The sequence below is a fragment of the Jaculus jaculus genome, chromosome 10 (genome assembly GCF_020740685.1).
Source record: "Jaculus jaculus isolate mJacJac1 chromosome 10, mJacJac1.mat.Y.cur, whole genome shotgun sequence".
Taxonomy (NCBI): Eukaryota; Metazoa; Chordata; class Mammalia; order Rodentia; family Dipodidae; genus Jaculus; species Jaculus jaculus.
Genome location: NC_059111.1, coordinates 7653964 through 7673225, shown reverse-complemented (window position 1 = coordinate 7673225; position 19262 = coordinate 7653964). Strand labels below are relative to the sequence as shown.

General features: G+C 48.2%; 1 protein-coding gene across 1 annotated transcript in view; it reads left to right on the top strand.

The window, feature by feature from the left end:
- Positions 1-19262, top strand: part of Rora (RAR related orphan receptor A) — a 97183-nt gene that overhangs the window by 55982 nt on the left and 21939 nt on the right. Inside the window, exon 2 of the mRNA XM_045160415.1 lies at positions 10871-10956. Coding sequence (XP_045016350.1) covers positions 10871-10956 — 86 coding nt within the window. The remainder of the gene's footprint in view (positions 1-10870; positions 10957-19262) is intronic.

Genomic DNA, 19262 nt, shown 5'->3' with positions numbered 1-19262 from the left:
CTGGTAATTCCAGAATTTGAAATGGAACCAGCCAAGAGGTAGAATGGAGAGATGGCTGAGGTAACCCTCTTTCTGTCTTCACCCACTGAGACCCTCTGGGAGCCCAGAATGTTCTGGCTTCCAGGTGCTGTGTGCCCGTGACCTTGCCCTGCGGTCTCTCTCGTCTCCAGCGGCCAATACACAGGGAGGCAAATGCTTTCTCGTGGCTTGAATTGCCAGGTTTTTGTTTTCTCCAACCTTTCATCATGAGTCCAGAGCTTCTTTGGTTGGGGGAATATTTCTTAAATGAGGTAATCTACTGAGCTGTGAGCAGAGACTGCGCCTCCAAGCCAGTCAAGGTAATGGAAAGAAACAATGGGCTTCCTTTGCCTGGTCAACTTGTGTGACTTAACCTGGATTCTTGCGACATTGACCCATTTCTGCCTATCTTACTTCATCCATCTGAGGTTTTTTGAGAGCTCAGCTGGGAGGTCATGGAAATTGTGCAACTGAAGTTAGCAATCAGTGGGTGACTTTTTCGGCCAGAGGGAGACTTTGGCCTTCTAAGGAGAACTCTGAAGCAAACAGATGGTCTGGAATTACGTATTTGGTGAACTGTGAAGCAATGAGCCAAGGATACAGGGGCCAAACTCATACCAAGTCATGACACCAGCAGACTTAACAAATAACCTATCTGTTAGAAGACCCATTTCTGTGTCAGTGGAGTGTTTGACTTGGACTTTGAAATGAGTCATCAGGTATGTGTGTGTTTGTTGCTGTTTCTTAAATATTTATTTGTTTGCAAGCAGAGACAGAGGAAGAAGGAGGGTGTGCCTCGGCTTCTACCACTGCAAATGAATTCTAAACGCACGCTCTGTTTTATGTGGGTATGGGGAATTGAACCTGGGCTGTCAGGCTTTGTAAGCAAGCACTTTTGACCGCTGAGCCGTCTCTCCAGTCCTGTTTTGTTCCATTTATTTGTGTATTTATTGAGGCAGGGACTCATTGTAGCTCAGTCTGATCTGAAGTTAAGTGTGTAGACCAGGCTGGCCTTGAACTCACAGCCATCCTAAGCCTCAGCCTCCCGAGAGCTGGCATTTCAGGGGTAAGCCACCATGCCAGGATTCCCAGTTTAAGTGGGTCAGTTTGTTTCATCAGGTAGCCACCACTTGCGTTCTTTCTTTTCTTTTTTTTTTTAAATTTTCCCAGGTAGGGTCTCCCTCTAGCCCAAGCTTACTTGAAATTCACTATGTAGTCTCAGGGTGGCCTTGAACTCATGGTGATCCTCCTACCTCAGCCTCCCGAGTGCTGGGATTACAGGCATGAGCCACCACACCTGGAAACCCTTATTTTTAAAGTGCTTCTGAATTGAAACACACTGGATTCTTAACTGGATATCTCTTGTTGTAAGCACAGACAGGTGATAGTTGAAAGCTATACAATGGAATCGGTAAGGCATGTGACATGTGTCTGGGACCATCCAGAATAGATGAATGCACCTATTCTTGGAAAGAAAGAAAAGTTCTTAGAGAATTTCCCTTGAGCATACTCTAATAACCAGTAAGTAAAATAAAGTGGATTACTTTTTTCTACAGACAGGAAGTGACAGTGCAAACTGAGAAATTCAAGGGTTCTTTCGAAATACTCCCAGTCCCTGGGTCCTAGAAAATCCTCAAGAACTAAAAGTAGTGGGGAAAAAATATATTGTTAAGTCTAGAATATCAGATTCTAGACTCTAGAAGAGCCTAATTCCAAGGGAGAATGATTGACAAAATGACTAATAGCCTGTGTTACAACCCCTGATTTCACATAACTCCACAAAGCCTTAGCCATAGATATTCTCTGTGATTAAAAAGAGACAGATGGGATTGGAGGAAATGGAAAAGAGTTCTATTTCCTGCTCTTAGCAGCGCGCATGCGCATGAGACACCCATGCGGAGTGCAGAGGCCAGCCCCAGGGCCAGCTCCAGGAAGACCTTCCACTGACTTTGAGACGAGCTGTCTCATCGGCCTGGAGCTCAGCAGTTAGGCTACACTGGCTGGCCAGAGCTCTCCCGACATGCTCCTGTCTCCGCTCCTCAGCGCTAGGATCGCAGGAGCATGTCACACACCCAGCATTTTCACATGAGTGACGTGAGTTCTGGTCCTCATGGAGCTATTTCCCGCATCCCACTGAGTGGCATCACTGTATGGGTGTGAGAGAATTTAATTGGCATTTGACCCCCGGCATGAGTAGCATGAAGTATTAGCAAGTGTCTTTTCTTGCTGGTCAGGTTATTTGGCTCAAGGTTTAGTTGGTCACCAAGGAGTTACCAACAGAGGTAGAGAGTCGGTTACCTTAAATTTCGACATTTTGTGCATTACTGTGTGGGAGGAGACTCCCGGGGAAAACTGGATCTGGAAATCAAAGCCACGGTGCATGGCTCTCCTCGCCATGAAACATGTGTCTCCCTTCAGATTTGATGCAATTTCCCTGTCTGGGGACAGAGGGGCTCATCTGGACTGGCTTTTAGCGAAGACGCATAAACATCAGGGACTGAGTCACTTTCCCGGGACCTTGTCATCTGGCAGGGTGGGCACGGCGGGAGGCATTAGAACTCGGCACCCACCATCACAGCCGCTGGTGCGCTGGCAGAAAGCCCCAGAGAAGATGCACACACTGCTCCGCTTTCTCTAAGTTCACTGAGGACATCCTGGCCTCTAGTGTTTTCACTCTTCTGCACCTAAAATCACACACGTAAAAAAAGATTGTAGGGAGTCTGCAAATGCTTGTTTTCAGTAGTTCAGGGTATGTGTTTGATCGGTTATTTACATTTTGAAAAAATAATTCTTTCAAAAAGCTGCTTAAGCTGGGCGTGGTGGCGCATGCCTTTAATCCCAGCACTCGAGAGACAGAGGTAGGAGGATCACTGAGAGTTCGAGGCCACCCTGAGAATACAGAGTGAATTCCAGGCCAGCCTGAGCTAGAGTGAGACCCTACCTTGAAAAGCCAAAAAGAAAGAAAAGGGGGCTGCTCAGTCCCTGAGTAGTGACGTCATTGGCTAAGGGCACAGCTCCCAGGCTAAGCATGCCCAAGGCATGGGTTTGGGCTCCAGATCCCAGGAAAAAAGAAGGAGCTATAATAACTAAATTGTAGGGGCCTGTGGGAAGGACACAGTGAGGGCAAGGGCCTTTCTTTTGTTGGTTTATCAAGGAACCATACCAGGCCCAAGAACTTCCTTTTTGTTTTTTTAAGGTTGTAATTTGGGGATGTATCTCAGTGGGAGAGTGACTGCCTCAAATTCATAGAGCTCTGGGTTCGATCCCCAGCACTGAAGAGAAAATGGGAAAATAATAGGCAGTAGTGTGTACCCACTGTGTTGAGCAAGTAGAAATCACCCCGTTTCCATGAGCCTTCACCAAGACCGAGCTGTCCCAGGGAGACCGCGCAGCGACTTCACACATGGCAGCTGTCACAGGGCGGTCCCTCCCATCATAGAGCTCTTCTCTCAAGTTAAACCTAAGATCATGACGCCCGCTCCCATCAGTGCTCTGGAAATGAAGGGCGTGTTTTTAAAATAAAGCTGTCGAGCTCGTGGTGGAGAAGTTACAGCCCCGTGTACGTTTGATTGTGTGTGGCTGAGCCTGATGTGGGGAGAGAGGGCCAAGGCTGCCCGTCATGCTTCTTGCCAAGAATGATGTAGCAAGCTTCCTAAAGCTTCCCATTTATATTTATATATTATATCGGGGGTTTCATCTTCAAAGAGACCTGAAAGCACTTATTTACCACCACCTGCCTGGGAGGTAAGAAGCCGTCTCTTTTTATAGGCAGAGGAAGTGGAGGTGTCAGTGACTCGCCCAGGGCCACCCAGGGCGTCAGGTGTCTGAGGCTGACTTTGGCAGAGCCTGTAACCACCTGTTGGCTGAAAGGGTCACCAGCCCTTTGTTCCTGGTGGCATTCGCCCTTGAGAGCTGCAAGCCACTGGCTACCTTAAACCCACAGGCATCAAATAAACCAGAATAAGAAAAAGACACCACATGTATCTTTTCTGTGGCTGTACAGTCAAACTCTGGGAGTCCAGACGTAAAGGAGGAACCATGGAAACTCACCTGTAGGCTGTCTTTCTACATCTTTAGGATGGGGACAGTAGCATCTGGCCAATTATGAGAAGGTGCAGTAAGCAAGCAGCTGAACCACTGAAACCGGGTCCCCTGGGTCAGGGAACAGAGCCACACTATTCCAAGCCACAGGTCCAGGGTGGCAGGCTGCTCCCCTCCCAGGGTGGGGACAGAAGGACAGCACCTGCATGGTGGGCCAGGGCAGCAATGACAAAGGGCAGAGAGAACCCACTGTGCCCTTGACGGGTGCCCTGTGGTACACCAACCACCTCTGCGAGCTGTAGATGAGGGTGCAACCTCTACAGAGATGGCTTGGGCACTGGCAGGAGAAAAGACAAATTAGAGAGCTCATCTAAGCAGACGAATCAGAAGACTCCCCTCGCTCCAGCAGAGCTCACAGCCAGATGGGTTTCAGCCTCAGCCTTGGCCTTCCCAGCTGGGTCTCCCCTGGGCAGGGCACAGCCTACATGACTGACCTTGGAGGTCCTGACACCAAAGGAGCCACAAAATTGCAGAAGCCTAGAGCTCCCAGAGTCATTCCAGGGAACAAAGTGAGGGCTGGGCAGCTGTCGGCCAGGCAGCCGGAGAAGCCTTTAATACCCCAGCAGTTTTAGACTGGGGATAAAATAAAGTGACTAATCCATAAAGGACTCAGCCATTTGACTGAAAATAAAATCAAACGCCTTAGGGGTTTTCTTTTTAATCTTTATTGGTTTTTCTGCTTACAAAAAGTAATACATGCTGGTTATAAAAAATTCAGACATTAGAGAAATGTGTAACATAGCAAGTGAAAAGTCCTCTGTAGGGAGAGAGAGAGAGAGAGAGAAGAAGAAGAAAAAAAAAAAAACCCACCTCAACAGATTTGTGCAAATGATAGTTCTTCTTTTCCAAGCAGATCTTTTCCATTTCTGCAAGACAAGCAGGATTGGCTACACTGACATGCGTGACAGCCGTGGTCCCATGGGTACACCGGAGCTTTGGCCGCAAGCCAGTGTCCCCCCCCCCCATTTAGTCCACTTCAAGGAGGTCTGTGGTGTGAAAGGCACTAGAGGAGAGAGAGCCTGGGTCTATGCACTGTGCTGATGTGTTTTTTTCTTTTTTTTATAATGAACCAATTTTTAAGAGCTACCTGCTCTTTTTAACCGTTTTCAGTGACAAATTCCCTGTAGCACATTCCACAACCAGCTGGGACACACACCGACCGTGCCAGCGTGTGCTGCGCGGCTGTGAGCTCGGGCAGGCCCGGCCTGCCCCGGTCCTCCGGGGATAAGCGGCTTTTCTCTATCCCCACTTCGGAAAGAGCTTAAAGACTGGAGAAAAGAATTTCATTTCGCTACAAGGCAGGATTTCTCAGCAGCAACAACAACAATAATAATAACTGCTATTTATTGCACGCCAGTGGTGTCTAGATGTCTCAGGGCTGTGGTGTGCATAGATAGACAAGCACAACATTGCGTATAAACATCAGAGAGATGTTGTCATTTATATACAGAGTGCACTCTGCACATGTGAAGCCAGGGTCAGAGGTTAACTCATTTGCCCAGCCTTAAGCATTGTTAAACCTAGTTACTATGGGGAGAATTTTGTAAAATTTAAGAAGGTACTTAAAACATTAATGGTTGTTTTCAGTTTATAAATCAGGCATAAAATGAGTTGGACATCCACTCTTCTTCTTTTTTTATTTGAGAGGGGGAAAGAGGCAGAGAATGGGCACACTAGGGCCTCCAGCCACTGCAAACAAACTCCAGACGCCTGCACCACCTTGTGCATCTGGTTTATGTGGGTCCTTTGGCTTTGCAGGCAAGTGTCTTAGCCACGAAGCCATCTCTTCAGCCCTGGACATCCATTCTTAAGTTGTGTGCAAGCTTGTCTACACTACTGAGTTGTGTGGGTGTGCAGATCTGTGCACCCTGGAGGTCAGAGGAGAATGTTGGGTGCCCTCCTCTGCCACTCATGCACAAGTTTCCTCGAGACTGAATCTCTTTCCCACTCCCAAGACTATTCAATAGTTTTCGGTCAGTGAGTCCCAGTGATTTTCTGGTCTTCACCCCCTGCAGGATTGGAGTTACAGATGTTCATGGCCATGCTCAGATTTTTACATGGGTGCTGGGGAATCAAACTTGGGTGGTCTCAGGCCCTTACGCATAAGTGGCAAGCACTCTTATCTGTTGAGCCATCTTCCCAGCCTCTGAGCTGATGTCTTTTGATCTTTAGTTAATGATTATGTATCAAGAGCAACGCCATCAATGTTGACTGGGGGACGGTTTATCTTGGCAGTGCAGTGTGCTGAGAAGTTCCTTTTCAAACTTAAACCCTTGAGCTATGGGGGAAAAGACAGAGTGATTCTAAATTACAGTCATACCACTCCCTTAGCTGTCTGACGTGGACAGTTGCTAAGCCTCTCTGAGCTTCTATTTTTCTGTCTAAAAAGTATAGGGAGGCAGGTGTGGTGGCACACGTCTTTAATACCAGCATAGGGGAGGCAAAGGTAGGATTGCTGTGAGTTCAAGGTCACCCTGAGACTGCATAGTGAATTCCAGGTCAGCCTGTGCTAGAGCGAAATCCTTCTTTAAGAAAAAAAAAAAAAAAAAAAGCATGTTGAGTAATGGCAATTCTGATGAAGGTGACAATGACAGTTGCCACCGCCACGGCCCAGGACGGCTTGAGGAGGTAAAGGCTGACGTACGAAAACCGCAGTACATGTTAGCCGCGGTTGGTGATTACAAACCCACAGAAGGAAGTGCCTCTCCCACTCACCTTTATGTAACAAAACTTTGAGAGAATGACCAAAATACCTCCCCAAAGTCCTAGGTGGCCAGTTTCTTGTCCTTCTGTAATTAAAAATAAAAAGTAGGGCTTGGGAGGCCGCTTAGTAAAGTACTTGCTTTGCGGGTGTGAGGACTTCAGTGTGGCCCCTAGCACCCGTGTGAAATGCCAGGCCATGGCACGCACATCTGTGACCCAGCGGCCTACTGGCCAGCTGCTCCAGGCTAATCGCTGAGATCCAGGCCAGTGAGAGGCCCTGATAGAAAAATAAAAAATGGAGGTGGAGTGTTCCTCAGAATGGCACCCAAGGTTTCCCTCCGGCCTCCACACGCACGCCATATACACAGAAAATAAAAAGCAAAGTTTTTAAAAAATACATTTATTTGATAATTTACTTGCAAGTAGAGAGAGAGAAAAAAAACAGAAAGAATGGTTGGGCCAGGACCTGCAGCTGCCAAACAGACTCCAGATGCATGTGTCTCCTTGGGCATCTGGCTTTACGTGGGTACAGGGGAATTGAACTCAAGTTGTTAGTCTCTGCAGGCAACTACCTTAACCGCTGAGCCATCTCTCAAGCCCCAAAGCTAAGTTTTTAATATTGACACACAGCTCAAGGGCCGTGTGGCTGATAGAGAACGCTTGCATTCCAGGGCTTCCCCCTGGTACCCCAGCCACAGGAGTTTGCCTCTGCAGCAGTGAGGAGCCACCTGATTTACTTAGAGTGTACTCACGAGAGAGAAAATTATCCAGGCAGTAGGGCTGATAATGCAGGCACAGGAGAATTGCTCATAGCCGGGTTGTTCATTGTGAAGCCAATCCAGGGTGGCACAGCCATGCCAAGCTTCAGACATTCCAACATGCAATGAGCCGCTTGCCTGGATGAGCACGTGCACGGGCTGATCTCATCAGTGGACTTGGGTTGACGCTGGCAGAACCCGTCCTTCACAATGCCGGCACAGTTTGTGTGGACAGTAGCTATAGGGGCCATATGCGTTGAAAGAACATTATTTTGAGGAGACATGACACTGCCTGGTAGAAAACTGAAAAGCTAGAGCGATGCGAGGCGTGGAGTTCTTTAGCCTTTCCAAAACTCTACAAAGCGTTGGCAACATTTTCAATCTCCTTGATTCGGCTGATTCTATAACTCGGGTCTAAGTGGAGGGCAAAGGGCTTCTGCACACTGGGAGAGGGAGGTCACTGGAGGGACACGTGCCCTGCTCCATGTGCTGTGGACCAGGTGCACTTGAGTCATGTCCCAAAGAGCACCGGAATGGTCTCCAGAGATAAGAGCCACGCGGGTGGTCAGCTATCACTGTAGTCTGGTCTCTTCTCATCTGACCAAACAGGCTGGCTGCCCCTGGCTCTGTCCCCTTCCGATGGGGCTCCCGGGAAAACTGATTCTTCAAGCCCACATGGCCCACTGGGCTCCGCGCAATCATGGCAGGACAAAGGTCGAGGAGAATGGCCCCACTTGTACCGAAGAGAGAGTCTGCGTGAGTCGGTTCAGTCTCAGCTCCGGGGCCTCCGCGTCTCGTGCCGTCTGCCTCAGCATGGCTACGCCCGAGCTCTGACATCCTCTGGTACTTGCGCCCGTCCTGATGCAGCAGTACACCATGCCAGAGGCTGCCGTTATCAGCCCTCCTGCCCCAGTCTGTGATGGCACTCTTAGGACCCCCCCCCCCCCATGAGCAGACCACCATCACTATAACGTGCAGGGTGACCAGGGCCATTTGCAGACACTTTGGCAGCTGCTTGAAACACTACCAGCTTGCCCGGAGGCCAAGCAGACCAACGTGACTCAGCGGTGCCCAGGGCCTCCACGTCGTGGCTGTGTGCGTGTGGATGCCACCAGCTGATGACACCGTATTTTCTGATACTGGCTCTTGCACAAGCATAGAGCCTACTGGCTTAGCTGTACTAGGTACCCAGCAAGCCATAAGGGTCCTCTTGTCTCCACCTCCCCAGCGCTGGGATGACAAGTGCCCACCCACGCTTGGTTTTTACGTGGGTGCTGGGGATCTGAACTCAGAGCCCCGTGCATAAGCGCGAGAACTTTACCCATTGAGCCATCTCTCCGGCCTACAGCTTCTTACTAAGGACTAAGAGGACGTGTGAAAGACCCAGGTTCAGTTGCTGTACTTGCCTCGGGTGGTCATGGTGCCGACTTAACTGTGGAGCTCTGCTTGTCCCTGCGCCTGCGGGGAAACAGGCAGAAGTGGCTCTGGGCTGCTCTTTATTTCACATACAAGTTCGGTGTTATGTAAGGGGTCTGCTCCTGCACGTTGCCGAAGCATTCTGTTCCTTCCAAGTCGGGGTGGAGGGGACCAGTCCTCAGGGTGGACTAGTGCATCCATGTGGGAAAAATCCAAGCCCAGCTGTGTGCGGAGAGCTCTTCTCAGTTGCCCTCCCTCCTATCACGAGGCATTTCGTGACTGGGGAATGTTGGGCATCATTCCCCAGGGTGCCACTGTCATCCTGTGGCACAGCCTTTCTGGTGACCCTACTGACGATGCTGGAGGGGCCATATAGGCGGGCTGGGAAATGGCTCGGTTTAACTGAGTTAAGTTGCCTAACTGAGAGTATACCTATTGGTACGTTGGTGAGGCATTATGAAGCCTCTAGATTATAAAAGGTATACTGGACTAAGATACTGAACAATCCAAGCCAGGATGCCAGTGCTGAAAAGGATTGCTAGGAAAAGGACTCTCCGGGAATAGCTTACCCTGCCAAAAAGTTGCCACGGTACCTGCACTGGTCCTTGTGATAGGAACTTAGCAGACCTGTGGGTCATGATGAAGCTAAACCCAGCAGCTTCGTGTATCAAATACAACACCACATTGAGCCCAAAGCAAGTGGGTATGGAAATTACCCCAGGCTATGAGGTTGCATTAGAAGAAAGAGTAGGCTGTCCTATGCGTTATTTACATCGTGCAACCTATTCCCCGGATGGAATCATAGTTTTATTTGGTGCATGGAGTTACTGGGCAGTGCTGTGAAAAATGAAATGGACTTGGGCACTTGGTATTTCTAAGTGTGTAACTTAGCAAGTAATCGGACTTGATGATCTACAGGGGGGAAAACCATGGAGAGTGAACGTATTACAGTGGTTTATTCCAGGTGAACACAGCTTCCTCGGTCTTTCTGATTTCATGAATGTATGAGTTAAATGCTTCTTTTGCCTAATTCCCTAGGTGTTAAGTGCTTAATTATGTTTTTTCTAATTCTATTCAAAATATAATGTGTTTGCTTAGAAACGTGCCTTGTAGCTGAGTACTTTGGCCTTCATTTTTGCTTAGTCTTCCAGAGTCAGGTATCTGTAAATAATCGATTGGATAAAAACACTTGTATGCTGTATCAAATCAAATTCTATCGTTAGGAAAAAAAAAGATCAGAAGCAACATATACCATTTGGCAAAATTCATCATCATTATTAAGTTTATGGCTGGAAGGTTTTGATTGTACACAAATGAACTAATTTTTAACACATGGCAACTGTATTAATTTTAAGAAATAGATGAGTAAGGAATTCTTAGCTTACTATCATTGCTAACTTATTAATACTGTGAACTGAATCACTTTCCTAAACAGACCTGACTTTTTGTAGTGTATTTTTTTTTCTCTACCAGTTGAACTACACTGCTCGGCCAAGACAGATTTATGACCTTTTAAAAATAATGATGGAAAATGAGATTGAGGGAGGAACGTTTTAGTCTCTGCTTTGCTCTGAGGCCTAAACTGCGAACTCTCCAGTTTGGGAAGCCTTTGAAATGCTGATTCCAGTTTTCTTGTGGGTTCTTAAACACCTTCTCAAATGACCCATTTTAATAACCCGAAAGCTATTATATAACGAGCAGCCATAATTCAGTCCAGGGCTCTAGGGGGACCCTCACAGTTCAGCAATGAATAGTTAATGCAGCCTAATGTTTAGCAGGTTATTAGTTCTCACTATACAAATGCTGATCGGGGAGCGCTTTTATAAGGTGTTTAAAAGAAAATGTAATTAACTGGTTGCGTGCTTCTGTTGCAGCTCAAATTGAAATTATTCCATGCAAGATCTGTGGAGACAAGTCATCAGGAATCCATTACGGCGTCATCACGTGCGAAGGCTGCAAGGTTAGCCTTTTTCGTGTTGTTGTTTCTATTCATGTTAGAGTGTGGCTTCGTGATTTCTATTTTTTACCTGCACTCTGTCTAAAAATTCAACTCGTTGAGAGTTTAAGTAACAAGAGGTGACCCGAGTAAATACTGTGGCGTTGAGTTACAGCTCACACCGCTCTTTCCTCCCCGCTGCAGGAGGCCAGAGAAAGAAGAGCTCTGAGCCTTGCCACTGTCACCCCCAGCCCCAGAGTGAACCGATCAGCCACTTGTTTATCTTTCTAGAAAGGGTGACCTCTCATTTTCTGTGCGGTCCCTGTTCATGAGGCCGTGAGGAGGGTGTCTCCCGGAAATGGGATGGTCTTACTGCTGGCCTGCAGATGATGGGAAGCGCTGAGTAGTGAGCGGTGCTGTTTGGGACATGGCTCAGTCCTCTAGTGACTCTTTGTAAAATGGGCATGCCACCTGTTAGGACTTTTCCAGGAAACTCTAAAAGTTGCCATTAAATAAAATCCTTATGATAGTTCCAGTTTTTATTATCCTTTGACCTAGGGGGGTGGGGGTAAAGCCACTCGCTCAGTCCTGATCACTCACAGCCACTTCCCACCCTCCTGTGTGGGTGGGAGGGGCCGTGGTCAGCTTTCAGGATAAAATAACTAGCGAAGCCTGTGAGACGGCTGATGTTACAAGCAGGCCTGAATTAGCCCTGAGGCAAAAAATAAAATCTGCAAATTTGGTTTACTTTCCTTTAGGGAAACCAGAAAATCACCTGCAAACACCAGCAATTCCTGAGAGATTTCAGGGGAATTAGCCTCTTTTCTTCAATTCTCTGTTTGCCTGTGAATCACTGTACCATTTGCTAAGTTATTTGTGTGTGCATGTGGGGACCATATTAGTGAAGCCTGAGGTTCCTGCACATTACCACATGCTTTTAGGAGTGGAGAGCTTACTATTTGAGAGGGACTTAAAATGATTCATCTCTGTGGTAACCTATAAGGCCTCATGGTTCTGGATTGCCAAGAAAATAAAAGTATGTTGTTTTCTTCTTCAGTGTCGCCTCCTTCAAAATTAATCCACTAACTAAAATTTAAAAATAACTACCTGGCTGTGCCAACCCAGGATATGAGGATGACCTGCTCATGACAGCTGTCAACTCACTGAGTTGTCTAGCTGTTACCTTTCACTCTCCATGCGTCCCCACCCCTGGTGGAAGTGACAGGGCACAGCAGCATCGTGCCCCTTGTAGTTCCTACGACAAACTGACATAGAATCTAAGAGAGGGGCTGGAATGTAAACAGGGGACAGCCTGTAGAGGATACCTCAATTAGGAATAGCATACTGTTGAGTAAAAGCTAAATTGGCCGAGTACCACAGTATTTACATAAGCACACAAAATGTGCACATTAGCCTCAAGAGCTTATTCAGGAGAGCAGAAACAAGGACAGTAACCCATCCTTCTAGACTCCCTTCAATGCCAGAGAGGTTTTCGGTATCTGGTTCTGCTCTGGAGACTGTACACAGTGGACAGTTAGCATGGGATCGTTTCTGATGCACGTAGTAGTTGCCTGCATTGTGGTTTCTCTCCACCTCCCATTTCTACTCATAATAGCGACACCGGTTATCATATCTAACCAGGTGGAGGTGCTCACGTCATCAACCAATTGCAAATAGTTTTCTCTGTAGCAGGACAATTAAGCATACAGAAAATCTCAAGTCAGATATAGACTTCTGATATAGAAAAGGGGACCCTGTCATTTTGTGAGCATATCTTTTTACTTGTGAAAAGAGGAGGAAGGATATGCCAGCAGGGCGTCTTGCCACAAATGCATGTGGGTACTGGGAAGTCAATCCCAGGCTTGGCAAGTAAGTCTTTAACCACTGAGCAGTTTTCCCAGATCCTTAAATTGCATTTTAAAACTGACAAAATAACTATTTCCCCCACATATTTGGGCAGCAGAAACAGTCGCTGTTGGAGTGGAGGGATGCTCAGTGGATAAAGTGCCTGCCATGCGCAATGGCTGGGGTGGCGGTGCACACCTTTAATCCCAGACCTCACTGACTAGTCTGCCCTATGTTAAAAAGAGGAGAACCAGCTGAGGGTGTCCTGTTTCCACATGCAAATGGCCCATCCCACCCCTCTGCTCCTCTAGAGCAAGGCTGTGGTCTAGGATGCACTGGGAGCACTTACTAAGTGTTGGGCTTGTGCCACGGTTGACGTAGATGCCCGTAGAGTGAAAGCAGCATTACAAAGTCTTCTTAGGAATCCAAGATGCAGAAGACAAAGCTTTCCCTTGGGCAGACTGTGGTCCACATATAAAGATGAGTTCATTAAAAAAAAAAAAAAAAAAAAGCAGAGAGAGCTGGTCTAACTATCACATGATCCAAGCAGGAGCTCAGAGGAATACAGCCTTCCACAGTTCCACTGAGGAGGAACTGGCTCGAGAAGGACTTTCTCAGGAAATGCCAGGAAGGGCAGAAATGGGCACATCTTGGTTGTGTTCAATGTATGGACAGAGCAACACATAACGCTCATGTCGCTCTCTGTGGGAAGGTAACAGGAATACTGTCCACCAAGTTTTAAGGACTGGTTTGCTAGGGGTGGTTGTTATAAACACGTCTCACGTGTCCTTTCAAAAGAATGAGGAGCTGGAAGAGAAGCGGGGTCACTGGTTAAGAAATGATCCTGTTTGTCACTCTTGGATGCAGCAGCTTCTGAAGTGATGGTGGAGATTTGTCTTGAGATACACAGGCGTTTATCTACAACCTTTTATACTTTTTGGATGTATAGTTTTAATGTTATTGGGCAATCCAGTCTGGGTTAGCAAACTAGTTTCTGATTAGACTCAAGACCCTTTGTTCTGGGTGTCCATGAACTATACTTATGTCAGTGCCCTGTGGAGGTTTCCAGGCACTAACGTTTTCTCAAAATAGCAGAATGCCTACATTAGTACATAAACAATGTTTTCCTTCCCTGTAAGGAAGTTGTCAAAACTCTTTTTCTGTATGTTTGCCTAGAGAGAAGCTTCCATGAATGTTCCATTTCAGCCCAACTATCTTTCAGAGAATTGTAAAACTTCAGTTCATTTGGGAAAAGGCTCCTCCCCTGAATGAGTTCTGTCTACTTCGGAGCCCTGATGTGCTCATTCAGAATGTCTTATGAGCGCTATCTCTTTAAATGAAAGGCATGGGGAAGGATGGACAGTTTCTACTCTGGACTCAGGACGTCAGAGTTTTAGCTCTGCTAGGCCGGGCTGTGGGTCAGTGTGCAGGGCCTTGGGTTCGATCCTCAGGACAGGGAAAACACTCCTCCCATTTGCCTGTAGTCACGTCTCAGTGACTGCTGGGCTCAAAGCATGTGGGCGCTTGGGCGCCAGCAGACATCTACACTTACCAAAACTGACACGCGAGGGAAGCTTTAATTAGATCAGTCGCACAAACAATTCTATGGGGAGGCCAGACCTTATTAACAGGAAAGTTCAAGAGAGCTTGCTGTGATGCACAAGCAGGAGGCTATGCCAGCTAGCGTTTACAAATGAGATGGTGATTCCAGTCTGTGCACGAGTTCTCTTTACCCTCAGTAAGACTGCTGCTACCTCCTTGCCCCCTTACCCAGGATCTCAACCTTATTTATTTATTTATTTATTTATTTATTTGGTTGTTTTGCAAGGTAAGGTCTTGCTGTGTTGACTTGGAATTGACTATGTAGTCCCAGGCTGGCCTCGAATTCACTGCAGTCCTCCTACCTCTACCTCCCGAGTGCTGGGATTAAAGGCGTGCGCCACGGCCTCACTCCCCCTCCCCCTTCATTCTTTCTCACCCTTGTACTTTGGAGCATTTGCAAAAGAAAGTTCCCAAGATAAGTAAAATTGGGGCATAGGTCATCATGTCACATATAGGAGTTCAGAAATAAAATGAAAGGCAGTCATATTAGAAAATACCATGATCTGGGCAGGCATATGAGCATTCATCATAAATCATAGAGTTATGAATAGATCTCGGTTGTCAAAAGCAACCATGTAGCCTTTCCAAAGCGTCTGCCATTAGAATCCAGGGAGGCAGCTGTCAGCTGTTTTCTTGTAATTAAACAGCCAATGAGCAGCTAATTAAGACATATGTGTACACAGAAGTGGAAGTGGGTATGTTAATGAACTGTAGGAATCAATTCATTACGTGAAAATTGTCAAAAGACCAAACACAAGATCAGGGTTTCAGCCTGTGCTGCACAGAAGAGGTCCCGGGCAGGGGGAACCCCTCAGAGCATCTCCCCACTGCACCCACGGTTCAGTGGCCAGCCAAACGTGAACCTCAGTGGGAAAGGCTACTGTGACCTCAAAGTGTGTGTGAGTGCCCCCACCTATACAGGAGCCTGGCACCGGTGCCCTGTGAAGTGCCTTCTCCCACATCAGCTTCCCAACCTGCACTACAGATCGGAGCAGTTTCAGGGAGGGCTTTGTTCCACTGGGACCTTGAGAATGGTGGCGCCTGGTATCGGGGGTCAGATCCCAGCTCCCCCTTGCCTGCCTGCTCCGTGACTTCGAACTTCAGTCTTCTCATTTGTAGATCACACAGAAACTGGAGAATCACACGAGGTCTGTGCAGTGTTCTGTGCACCACCCGTGTGTGTCAACGCCCCTAGAAGCAGGGACGACGCAGTGGTGGTCCAGGGATCTGGGCTGGGCTTCCTCCAGGCACAGTTAGCTGTGTAAAACCAAAGTATCTACACATAGGTACCTAACCGTGACACATATTTCACTGACACGGTTTTGCCCAGTTCACGCTCCTTTACTGTAAATTCCATGCAAACGCTTCTCATTGAAGATGCGCAGAGGTTTGGGCTGACCTCTCGCTTGTGTGCATTCCTGTGGCTGCAGCCGACGGAGGCATGTAGTTTCAACAAGAGCTTCTGGTTGGCGTTGCATGTACACGAATGAATAGGCAAGTGGGAGAAGAGACACCGGACTGGAACTTCTCCGATCGGTCAGCGGTGCTGTGAATGCCTCTGCTGACTCAGATAAACTCCAGTCCTGGAGGAACGTTGCAGCTTTCGACGCCCTTTGCCATGTAATGGCTACAGGCAGGACACACCGAGTTTAGTCTGCATTAGGGCCAGTTTCTGCCTCACTTGTTGTTTTTGTTTTTTGTTTGTTTGTTTGTTTGTTTTTTCAAGGTAGGGTCTCACTGTAGCCCAGGCTGACCTGGGATTCACTATGGAGTCTCAGGGTGGCCTTGAACTCATGCAATCCTCCTACCTCTGCCTCCCGAGTGCTGGGATTAAAGGCGTGCACCACCACGCCTGGCTTTTGTTTTTGTTTTTGTTTTGAGGTAGGGTCTTGCTCTAGCCCAGGCTGGCCTCAAACTCACAGCCTCCCGACTGCTGGGACTAAAGGTGTGCACTTGCATGACCAGCCTGCATCTTAAAATTTACAAAGGCCTGACGTAGCACCTCTGCCAATTTCTGTGGTAGAAATAAATACTTGGACCGCAAGGCCATGGCAGGCTGTATAACCTGTCACTTTAGTGACTGTAGGATGGACAGAAATGAACAGTGGCATGCTCCTCTGTCCCACGTCGATTCTGCACCTACAGCGACACAGATACTGATAAGTGGGCTTATCAATTAATTGTCTTCAGCCGCAAAGTGCCTCACGTTTTACTGTTTACCTCATACACCCTGGTTGTTTTCTCACCGCCTAAGGGATGGCAGACAGATTCAGTGTATAGCCACGGTGTTTTCTCGGGAGATTCAGAGAATGGTGCACAGGCACCAGAAATAAAACTCAGACAAAGGTACTGCAAAGGGAGGGGACAGAAGTGACGAATTATGAGGGACAAGTCTTCAAGACACAGAAACCACATTTGAGGACCAGCCCCAACACTCCTAGGCACAGGACCTTCACCTAGCATTTAACAGTCAGAGGGCCACTCTTTGTTAATCTAGAAAACTAGAGTTGGTCTCTCATCCTTTTTAATTTTTTTTTTTTTTTTTGAAGTAGGCTCTTGCTCTAGTCCAGGCTGACCTGGAATTCACTATGTAGTCTCAGGGTGGCCTCGAACGCAAGGATCCCGAGTGCTGGGATGAAAGGCGTGCGCCACCATGCCCGGCTCGTCTCGTTCTTAACAAGAGGAAGACAGGATCTTGCGAGGGCGTTGGTAAATGTTCGCCACACAAAATGAGACTGTTTCGTTTTCTTCTTGGTTTACGATTGCGCATTGCTCAAATCGTGCGTTTCTGGCAGCCGCATGCCGGGGTCAGCACACGTCGTTTGGCGAGCTCCTGGGCTGCGGGCCGTTCACGTGCAGTGGCGGCTCGGGAGCACTAGGTGGAGACAGAGCACCGTGGTGCTCCCTGAAGTTCAGCGCTCTTCGCCCAGGCCCACCAAGTTATAACTAAACTCACAAAATCCAAAGAAGTCATTCATTAGCTCTCCTGTTAGAAACCACAAAATTGCAGGGATTGTATGTTTAGCATCTTTTCTGCTAGATCCCAGTTTAGGTGCCGGCTCCCCGGTTCCTCTCACAGCTCCACACTGGCGGGGCAGGCCCTGGCACCCATTCCCACCCTTGCCCACCTTCTTCCCTGAGAAGCGCTCTGCTACATGCTGGAATACTTCCTCCTTCCAGGTCTTATCGTTCAGCTTTCCAAACACTTAAACCCACTAAGGAACACCAAAAAGAAGTGGCTTTAAAAGGAAAGTAGCTGGGCGTGGTGGCACAGCCTTTAATCTCAACACTTGGTCGGCAGAGGTAGGGTCACTGAGTTCGGGGCCAGCCTGGAGCTACAGACCCTTCCTCAAAAACAACCAACAACAACAGCAGCAACAAAAACCACAGGAAAGCAAAACCCTCAGCCTTCCAGCAGAGTACGGGGGTTGCCCGCGTCTCCCACCTGGCGCTGGGTTATTTCTGCTCGTGGGCATGACTGTTGACTTTGTTCAAAAGGACAGTGTTTTCTGGGTCTTAGGGAGCACGTACACCAGGAATACACCACGGGAAGGGTAAGGGGTGTCTGCTGGCCCTTCCAAACAGTGCAGCCCTGTTCCAAGTAGACATGGGTTCCAGCCGTGGTGACACTCCTCAGTCTACGTGGCTGTGCCCTGACATTTGTGGCAGAGTCACTCAGACATCCTAATGACAGTGACTCTGTGCCCTTGCCCTGAGCTGGTGGCTCTTTGCTTTGTCAGCAAGTGATTGAGGTATGGGTGCAGTGCCACAGCAGAGAGGACATACTACTTCTGGTCTGAAAGGAGGAGAATAATGACCTCAGAAGGTTGGTTTGCTCGTGGGACTCCTCATCTAGGTCAGCTGGAGATGAGGGTGGACCTGAGGGGAAGCGCTGCCACCCTGCACACCTTGTTCCTTGGCACTGACTTCGTAGGAGAGCGAGAGGGATTCCTCTGACACCCGGGGAAGCAGGAAAGCAAAACTGCTAATTCCCTTCTGGCGAGAAGCGTGGGCGATCCCTCTGCTTGCTTTGCTGGATAGGGGGCTCAGGAAAGGTACGCATCTGGGTTTGGTATCTTTAGCCTTGAGACCAAACAGTACCTGCCACATACTCCAATTCATGTAGAGCTCAGAGTACACGCTGTTTACCAGAACCCAGGACTTCCTCTAACTAGACATTATAAGAAAAGACTGTCCTGGAGGAGAGTTTGCTGTGCTCACACAAGCTAAAACCAGGTCCATGCGGGGGGCAGGGGGAAGCAGAAGGAGTTAGGAAAACATGGGCCAGGGCCTCAACCATAGCCCCCAGAGGTCACATCATCCAGGGGCTAAGCAAGCATACACCAAGCCTGGTCTCTCTGTATTGGTGTCCCTCTGTTTCCTCATGCTGAATCAGGGCTTTGCAATGGTGTGATGGGACGTTAATGTGTGAAACTGAAAGGTAACTTCTCCTCATGTGCAACACAGCCGCCTGCAGGAACCATGTCTAGGTCAGCATTTCAGGCTTTTGAAAGAACTGACGGGCACAGGAAGGTTCTGGGTGACAGTGGCTGGGTCTGCAGGAGCCAGATCTGGGAGATTACATGATGGCCCCCCAAATACTCGGTCCCCTTAGAGGGTAAAAAGGACATGGAAGCCTGCTCCACGCTTAGTGATCACAAAACCAAGTATAACAGGCGTGATGTGGGGCCAGCAAAATACAAGCACAACGTGAGGAAAACGGAATGCGTTCTAGGTTCAAGGTGCTGCCGTGGCAGCAAGCACAGGCTCAGTCCTGGGAAGGAGACGCACCCCCTCGGCTCTGACAAGAGACTGAACGAACCCCCCCCACACACACGGGTGACTGCTCGCTTGCTCTCTAAGGGCAGGTATACAGTCCAGTG